Raw genomic sequence first — 10,151 nt, 5'->3', positions numbered from 1 at the left:
CGGGGGCCGGATCGCGATCCCGCCGGGCGCCGCCGCAGGGCGTGCGGCCAAACAGGCGGAGCCTCCCGCCGAGGGTGGAGGCTGCCGGGCTGGGGGGCCTGAGAGGCGGCGCTGGAGAGCGAGCGCCGCCCGCCGGCGGGAAGAGCGGCTCCTCGCCTCCCGCCCGCCGCCGCGGAGAGGTAACTGGGGAAGGTGAGGCAGGCGAGCCGAGCTTTCCCCTGTAGAGCTACGCTGAGGGGATGGTAACTGGGCGGCTGCCTTTCCGCTGGAGCTCAGTCAGCGCGTACACACAGGTGTTCTGAGGAAAAACCGTTGCCGGTTTTACGTGGCGGCACGCACCCAGCACCCTGGCCTCTAGCCCAGCCCCGTGGTGCTCTGGCACCGTCATCCGTCTGTCCCTGCCTGGCCCAGAGGAAAAAGCCGAAGAAGGGTATAATGCGGTTTAGCTAGACGAGCTGACATCTCTGCTATCTCGACCTTCATCCTAAAACTGATTCCTGATTTAAATTACAACTATTATTTTTAGGTTTGTGTAGACCTATAGGTTGTGTATCGCCTCTGTAATCTGCAGTCTATTTAGGAATATTAGTGGATGTGGCTTTCATTCCATAATACCCCAGCAGAACTATCATGTCCCACATTGTTGCCAACTTCAGTGTACTGGAGCGTCACAGCTGTTAAGATGACGCTTAAGCCCTTTGCATTCCTCATGGGAGGAGAATAAAATGATACCAAGCCCCAACTGTGTTCAGGTCTAAAGACATTTGTTTCTTTTCTATGATATCCTCTATAGCATCATTATTAAATACAGGCAAAGCTTGACTTCCATATCAGGTGAAAGACTGTAGAACCGTAGACAATAAGTATATTGAAGAAAATTGGAATTAGTGGAGAGTTTGGAAGGAGAAAGACAAGGAGAAAATCTCTGCCCAAACTTTTGAATGTTTATCTGTTCTCCTTTGTGCACTGTGGGAAGCCAGTTTGGTTGCACAGTGGATATTTCGGGGCAGCCCCACTGTGAAGATCAACCACTATGTATGGGGTCTTCTCAGGGTCTCATAAAATGCTCTGGCTGGACCAGACCTCCCAGGGAAAACATGCAGGTAAGAGGGAACATGAATCTATATCATACTGATGAGTATATTCACCCTGAGCAGGGGTTCTGATTTAACCTCTGGTGGAGGAAGTTGACAAATTTGCTGTCAGATTCTAGAGACTGGAACTCTACAGCCGATGCTTCTGGTGTGCTTCTTATGTATCTTACAGAGCATCCTCCTCTTTCAGGGACACCTAAGTATTGATCTAAACATTCAGTGAGTGTACACCTCTGGACTTGCCAGATGCATTAGCAGATCTGACTGCTTCAGGCAGGGAATGTTAGATACGCAAGTTGTATACCTCATGCTCATTGGGGAGAGGAGGGAAAGAGGGGGCAAGACAGCAAGTATTTGTGTCTTTGCTATATTGAAATGCCCCATAAAAGACAGAAACTTTGCTACAATATGCAGCAAATCATGAATCTGTTAAACGAATTCTCTTTTCCATCCTTTAACAATAACCACAGATATAAACCACACAGTTCTGGAAATCCACCAGCAGAACAATGACAGCCAAGCAGCCTGCACAAAAGCTGCTAGAATGCGCTAACTAGGCAAGGAGTCAGATGTTACATGCTGTTTAACAGTGAGCTGAGCAATATCAAACAGCAGTAGTTACAGCAGCCAAAGTTAGAAGCAGCTAAGAAAGCCAAATCACTAGCAGTTAAATCACCAGCAGTAGGTTTTACCTACAGATCTTACAATTTGTCTGGTTTTTATTAGGGTTCTTGTGATTTTGGCTTTGTTACTTTTTCATGTGTGTCGGTTTTTTTCACATGCTACTGTTTTACTTCCCCTGAGGATGGATATTGATATTAGTGCTTGTTTCAATGAGTCATGAGTGAGAGACGCAATTATATTTCTTTTCACTGAGAATTTTATAAAAAACAGGTGTGTACAATAGATACCCATCTGCATGGGATGGGTCTTCGAGGACACAGCTCTTAGCAAAAAGCCCTTGCCAGATCATAAAGCAAGGTTTTCTGCCTTGAAAGGCAGTATGTGTATAGAAACCACATTCTTCAGGGAGGAAAGAGGCCTTCTAGAGACACTCCATCTTTGGAAGGCTGATCCAGTGGATGAGAAGGCATGCGGACCTAATGCTTTTCTAACTTTACCTCACTGGAACAGGGGACATAGGAAGTCTCCTCTGGCAGTCACGTGCGTGTCTAAGCCTGTTGTGAAGTACAGTATTTACATTGCTTACATCCAAGTGCACAACCTGGCATAGACTTAAGGCAGGTTCCAATGCATGCGTGGGAAAAGAACTCGAGCATACCCAAAAGTCATGCCATTATTTCCTCCAGTGACAGTGGCTGGAGATGAGATTTCAGCTCATACTAGCTAAAAGCTCCATATTCAGCCATGTGCAAGCTCAATTCTTCACCTCTCTTTCCTTGTTCTTTTTGAAAGATAGGTAGACAATGCCATTTATCTCTCCATACTGTTCATTTGTCATATCTTTATCATGCCTCTTTTTATTTATTTATTTTCTGACTGCTGCTGTTACCATTTATTATCATATATGTGTGTTTCAGTGGCCCTATTATTTCTTACCATCCTCTTTCTAGTCCCCTTAATCTGTGAAAGAGAAATGACTAAAATTGCACGTTAGTCCAGATGAAGATGAATCTTCGCAATATGTCATGATATTAAAATATTTTTGATAGCAGCCTCTGCCCCACTCTGAACATTTTTCTGTTTTGACTGCTGCTACACTGATCAGATGTTTAAGCTGAAAAGCTGTAACAAATCAATTTTCTAGATAATTACCATTAGTAAGTAATTTCATTCAAATTACATCTTTTTTTCTAATGGGCATTACCTAGCACTAATTCTTCTGCCACTGTACTGTCTTTAGTCCTTCTGATGAGTCATACTGTATGTGGGCAAAGCAAACATTATTTTACCCATAAATGAGACAGTGCTGAGCATAGTTTGTCTGTGGCCGTATTTCTAGCTAAACAGTGTTCAGTGGTGCATCATCCGTCTCTGACCCTGAAGCCCTTTGTAAGAACAAGTATTTTTTGAAGTGTACAGAAATTTAAAGTATTTGTGTAATCATCTTTCATCTACTGGATAGGTGAAGGTTGGGAAGAACAAGTGGTTTAGATAATAGAATTCTTTGTTTAGATCAAAAGGAAACAGTTTATGGATTTGGCACTTGACGATTATATACTTTCTGCACATGTGTCATTATTGTAAGGGGACATAAATAGGTTTGTGCTAGGTAAACACCTTTTGTTTAACCATCAATATGATTTTGTGTGCAGGAAAGACAAAAGGAAAAATAAAAATTGCTTTCATCATTATTTTTGTATTTACATTGCTGTAATAAAATAAAATGGCTTAATAATCTTGCCCCAAATGCTAAATTATATCAGAATAGTTACAGGTCAGTCAGTCATTATGCTTTAAAATAATGTCCAAGAGCTTTTGGTCCACTTTATTTGGTAACACATAATTGAGACATAGGTACAAAAATGCAATTTTATTTCTTTAAGTTAGCACAGATGTCTGATAAAAGAATAAATAAAAAGTGCACTTTAAGGCCTTGATTCTACAAACAGACAAGTGGCATGGAACCCTTGCCTATATGTGGGGTGCACCGATGTGCACAGGCATAGCGTCTGCTTGCAGCATCAGGACCTTTACATTACTAAAAGTATAGCCAAGATGATTGTGAACTACAGTTCACTAGTTACAAGTACCTTTCTAGCCTCCAGCAGATTGCATTTAAATTTGTAATGATTTATGAGTTTTTTACTAGGTTCCCCAAGGCGTGCTAGACATCAAACAAACAAATAAGTGATATGGGATCATACATACAGACACTTTGGCTTAGAGCAGCAATTCATCTTGACCTGAGCTCTGGCAATAGCAAATTTGGAGGCAACCACCATTATTCCTACTGAGAAAATGTTCTTATTAGTCAGAAATGATTGAGGGTCCTAAGCACATATGTGCATATACCATTCAAAATAATTTTGTATTTGCTGTTTTTTTAGAATTATTGTTATAATAATTGATTTTTTCCCATCCATATTTATGTCTGATTCTTTTTGAGTCCTGTTTAGAATTTGAATGTATTACAGCTAATGGTTCTTCTCCCAGGTTGATTTCTGCATGTTAATCGTTCTCATTCTGGGGATTTGGCAAACTGAGATCCCAATTCTACAAAAAATTGCACATGAAAATGAGTAATTTTATTTATGAGAGCCACTGGTCTCACAAACAAAAAAGACTTACACATGAGGCCTAACACAACATACAGAAATTCAGAGATAGCTAGTTTACAGAGAAAATGGGGGACAAAAAAAATATGTATCGCAAGATTTTTGTTTCAGTTGTAATTGCCTGGTATAGATTCATTTCCCAGTTCTATAGTTAGGGTCATGCTTACATACGGGCTACCTTCTCTGCTCCCACTGTTTCTGCAGTTAATTATAGGTTACCATCTTTTGGAGGAGGAGGATGTAAGCAAACCTTCCCTTCATTTCAGTATTTTGCAGAATTTCATTCTTCTATTTCGTACAGAATTTGTTTTAATTTTATCCTATTGTACTTTAGTCTTAGGCTTTGTCTTCCTACTTTAATTTTTTATGTTTGCACTCTTTAATCCTAAATTATTATCATGCAGCTTTTGTTATGTAATTAATGTCCATCTGATTTTAGGCCTTCTTCTGAAAATAAATGTGGATTTAAGTTTACATATTTTTGTTAGTACAAAGTTAAACAAAATTTAACCCTAGGCAAAATGGTGCCCTATTCTGGAGCCAGGTTCTACTGCATTTATTCATTGTTGGTTAACAGTACAAGTAGGCCTAGTGATTACATACAAATGCTGTCCATGTAAGAATAGTAGAACTGGTCTTAAATAATTTTTCAACTTTCTTACTGTTTCAGGTTTCTTTTTCTTTTTATGCTGGAAATTTATAAGATACATTAGCAATTTAAAAGATACCCAGAAATTAGCAGCAATGGTCATGGGCGGACTGTAAATACATTTTATTATTTGGTTGTGAAATGTCTAACTCAATGGGGCTACAATCTTGAATAGAGCCTTTAATCCTTATTGCAGTTTGAATAAATAATAATAAATGCCCTACTTGATCAATGATATACAGACACGTGCTTACTTGGACAGACATAATGCTCTGGCCTTTTTCATTATGGCTTTGTTTTAAAGAGTACATCCATGTAAGCTTTGTCCAGATCAATGGATTTCTTCTGCATTGCTGCCCGCAAATGCTCAGGGAGCAGCCTCCGACTTCTTATCTCACCCAGGACAATATCATCCTTGTTTCGAGGCCTCTGGGTCCTAGCATCCTCGAGGGCACTGTGCACATCCTGCAGTTTCATCTGAAGCCAGTCCTGTCTCTCCACGGTGTGTCGATGCTCTCCAAGGTTATGCATTAATTGCATCTCACTCACTGATCTTTTCCTGCATGAAAGAAAAGCAAAGAAAGAGACTCATAGTGGCCCTACTTGAATTCTAGATCCTCACTCAAAACCCCAGGTTTGGGAACTTTTGTGAGGTATCGCAATACAGAGCTGTAGAACCTACCTTTGTAAGGGATAGAATGACATCTGGAGAAGAGAAGGAGGGTGGATGGTGATTTGTTATTGGTAATGGGTATATTAGTGAGAAGGCATCAAAAATGGGAAGTAATCCAGTTTTGTGACAATATTGTGTGACTATATATTTATCATTTATTTTAGCTGTTGTAGATTAGCTTAGGGCTTATATGATAATAGGTAACTGATGAATAAAACTATGGCATTTATTCAGCGGTAGTTTTCTGTGAACACTAGAGCTAAGGAAGCATGATTTCCTGTGGATTTGTGTCTCAATACTGATTGATGTTAGTGTCTAAGCGCGAGTTCCAGCTACATTCTCACACAGTAAAAAAGATGCTCTCCTGTGTATACCCTCCCAAGTGTCTAATAAGAGATGCAGCTTACCCAATTATATTCCTAAAAGAACAATTATATGATTTTTCTCCCTCTACTCAGCTGCCTATTTTCAAAAAACGTGTAAGAATTCAAATTATCTAAGATCTCTACAGCTGTATCTAGAGGACAGAATTTGGCCAGCTTCTCCAAAGGGTTCAAAAGCAGGGACAGAAAGACTGACATACACATGAACTTACATACAGACAAAACAACCGTGTTCTCAAGAACAGCTAAAGTCACCCTCCAAACTTTGGAAGTGTATAATAATGTACTTACATCATTGGTCTTCCATCAGAGTTTGTAAAAAAGCATATGGCATATAAAATGATCGCAGTCCTGGCCAGGTTTTTTATAGAAGTCATTTTGCCTACAAAGATAGAAATGAATACCTGTATCAATCTGTATTTCAAGTAATTCCTGTTAATTCCAAAAAAAATTAGTTTAGGAAAAAAGTTGAAGACAGACATCAGAGAAGTGATTTTGAAAAATACTTTTTTCATTAAATGGGTTAGATCAAGAAATGCAAATGAAGAGTTTAGTTCTAATACTAATTTTGTAAGGAACTTTGTAGGCAAGTCTAAGAACTTTGGTCAGCCTTAGTTGCCCTGCATCATCATCATATAGGTACCCAGCTCTTGGATAATTGGGTGAAAAGCACCATGTTATTCCACCACCACCACCACCACCACTACTACTACTACTACTACTACTAAAAATAATTTATACTTTATATGCTCCAAGTATGTTGAAATACTTGTATATAGCTATGCAAGTGAAAAGTTTTGTTCTTTTATCTATTTCTTTTGCAAATTCTTTAGAATGAAGAGGCTGACACTTTTCTTGACAATTTTGCATAAAGGCATAACTCTACTGAGTTATGTCATTCCCCATTTAATTACATAAGAGAAATCTGAATTAAGCCCCTCGTCTTTTTCAGTGATAATCCTGCATTGCCAGTATGATTCCACTCTGCTTTGTACTTCATCAGCAAAACTACCACTTGGGATATATTTGAAAAATATTTATTACTGGTGATGCTACAACAGGCAGAAATGACACAGTCCAAATACCAGTTTCCAGTTTGGGTTTCCAGTATTGGCAGCCAGAAAAGGCATCTTTTTGTTATAGCTTAAGAAATTTGATACAGAGTAGCTGAAACTTAAGAAATGTAAAACTCCACAATGCCATTTTTGCAAAATTTTCTGCAGCTTTACTCTAGGTCAGAAAAGCATTTATTACGTGGTATCTTATATGATAATATGAATGTGGTCCTAGCAGTCCATCTAACCCAATATTATAAATTCAGGATTTGGATTCACTTTAAGATATTTCTAACTCACTGTCTCAGATTTTTTCATTTCACAAATTTGGTTCAGATAATAAAACAGTTTGATCTAACTAATATTCACTTTATTTTTAAGATAGTCTGGAAAGAAGCTAATGTAAAAATGAATAAAGAATAAATGATAAAATTTTCTAAATGAGTCCTCTAAAGAACTTGGAAATAAAATAGAGTATACTTACTAGATAGTATCTTGAACAGATTTCTGGTTTGGGTCTGTCAGCAGATGACTGTCTCTTGATGTCAAGTATATTTAAAGACTACTGAATTGGTTTAGTGGACCCCTTAAATGTAACTTTAAAATAGAGCTTCTAAGTAACTTAGAAGCCCTTTTATTGTCTCAGTTGATGTCACTCTCAACACACACCCTCCTGACCCTCATGTACCCACCCTCGGATGCTTTGTTAATTTGGCATTTACAGGGAAAAGAAAGGTCTCAGCAAAAAGAAAGTATCCTGGATAGCTGTGAAGAAGTTTGACATTTAAATTCAGGTTCCCTGTTACTCATAGAATTGTGCCCAAGATAACATGATCTCTGAAGCTGTTGGAAGGATTTGCAAAGAAAACTTTGTGTTGTTAAATGCAGGCAGGTAAAAAATTAGGTAGTGAGGTTACTGATCTACAAATGCAAGAATAAAACAAAATATTGAAAAACTAACATCTCTAATACTTGTGGGAAATGAGAACAGTCACTTCAGGTCAGATGCTAGATTTCTTTGTGAAAGAATATATTGGAGAGGAGCAGAAGCCCTAGGATGATAGAGGATCATGTTTTTAATGAGAAGCTGGTGGTACTGAAAAGTTGTTAAAATACAGTGTTAGACCCTCACTGTTCTGTTATACCTATTCCTGTATAGGTATATATCTCTGAAATGCGCTAGATAAAACAGAGGCATTTGAAAAGGCCATGATATAAATTAGTACCTTATAAGTTTTGGAAAAGAAATATAGAACTCTTTGCCTACATTCTAAGAAGTGAAATGTGTAAATCAGCAATACTTTCCCATATGTATGAAGAAAGATTATTTTTGGCTGCAATATATTTTTCCTACATTAGAATCTTCTTGTAAGTTCCAGCATATTTCTCCAGGGGAAAAAAAAAAAAAAAAGAAAGAAAAAGTTTACATCTGCACATTTTAACACACCATTTGGAAGTTATTATTGCATTTACCATTAGTGCTTTTTTGGTTACACTATATATACCTGTTGTATTTCACAAAGAGGTAAAAAAGATATTTTATAATATTGATTTACATAGATGGTATTCTCATGGGGAAAGGAAGGGAAGAACCAGAAACTCCAAAAAGCTCTAAAGAGATCTCATTGTTCCCTCAGTAAATTGTAAACTGAGAAGTAAAGAAATAATCCACTTAAACAAGTTCGAGAAAACAGGGTAGAGATGGCTTCCAACATTATACTGTCAGTTGTCAATATCCTTCCACCTACACAAAAAAAAAAGCATACAGAGGTTTATGGGGATGATGTTTTGTTAGTAGATTTGTATCTGATGTGGCCACTAGGGATACTAATCTGAAGGCTTTAGTGACTAAAAATGTACAATGGACATGGCATGCCAGGAAAGGATTTGAAAAATCTCTACACAGTTGATAATGAAAGGCTCCATTTTTTAGATTTTACCATAGCAAACATATGCAAAACCTTTAATGCAAAGCCTCAAGGCAGTATTTTTACAGAGGCCTGGCATTCATATGGAACCTCTAGCATATGACAGGAAAGCCTTAACTAAAGGACAGACATTAGAAAATCTAGTGTCTGTATACAAAAAAATAATGCTTTCGTATAAACTGGCAGCAACTGATAGCAAAAATTGGCAACAAGCCATTAGTAACAATTGCAAAATGAGTGTGAGCAGACTTGAGTTGCTGACATTATTCCTTTAGTTGCAGTTGCATCCCTTACAACACACATGTAAATCTGGAAGAGACCCCAGGCTGGAGCTTTGAATAAAACTGAGAGAGAGTAAACACCAGAGTATGGTGTTGTAATTGAAAATACATAATTCACTTCAGGCAACTTATAGTATTTTAGTGTGGATGCCCTTAAACAAGATGTAATTTTAGCTGGTTTATTTGCTGCATACCTAGTCTTTAAAACAACTCTAAAATAGGATTTCTTGTTCATTGTCATATTTATTCAAAGGTACTAAATAGGTTGTACCTAAAATCTCAAAGATGGCTAAACTTGATACTTTAAAAATATTCACATCTGAAAAAATACATAAGACAAATTAGAATTGCACTGTTTGCCTCAGATGAGTGAAGATGCAAAAATAATAAAAATAATAAAATATGAAATATATACCCCAGTACTTGTAAACAAATAGAGCCTGTGATGGTAATTAAAGAAACTTTAAATTATGGCTCAAAATTGGCATAGCCTTATCTGTATATGCAGAAACAATAACTTATTTGATTTGGTTGTTTATCTCTGATATCCAGAAATTATGTTATTTGAAAATACAGCTGCTAATAGCTTATCCCATGTTATCTTATTTGCTAAACTTGGTATATCAAAAGTGGGAATGACAGATAATGGACCAAATGAATATAGTTCTTTCACAAAATACTGTAACTGTGTACATGTTTGTTTGGACACAGTGTATCCAGTCTATAATGATGAGCTGAAAATGGTATTGAGCTCTTTTAATGTTTCAGAAAGATGAAGATTCATGTTCAGATTTGAATTTTTCTCTTTCTTAAGCATCCCTTTAAAAAATTCAGTTCTCTTTGGGGCAC

At 37.6% G+C, this 10,151-nt stretch overlaps 1 protein-coding gene across 1 annotated transcript; it reads right to left on the bottom strand.

Annotated features, from left to right (window-relative positions):
- Positions 1-5,267: 5,267 nt before the first annotated feature.
- PTH (parathyroid hormone) lies at positions 5,268-6,415 on the bottom strand. The gene is made up of 2 exons (XM_010563768.1): positions 6,330-6,415; positions 5,268-5,541 (listed from the first exon to the last, which is right to left on the bottom strand). Exons 1-2 carry the CDS (start codon positions 6,413-6,415, stop codon positions 5,268-5,270), a joined length of 360 nt encoding a protein of 119 aa, XP_010562070.1.
- Between the last annotated feature and the right edge of the window lie 3,736 nt (positions 6,416-10,151).

The sequence above is a fragment of the Haliaeetus leucocephalus genome, unplaced genomic scaffold (assembly GCF_000737465.1).
Source record: "Haliaeetus leucocephalus isolate CR32 unplaced genomic scaffold, Haliaeetus_leucocephalus-4.0 Scaffold173, whole genome shotgun sequence".
Taxonomy (NCBI): domain Eukaryota; kingdom Metazoa; phylum Chordata; class Aves; order Accipitriformes; family Accipitridae; genus Haliaeetus; species Haliaeetus leucocephalus.
Note: the sequence above shows the minus strand (reverse complement) of the source record. Positions and strands in the feature narration are given on the sequence as shown.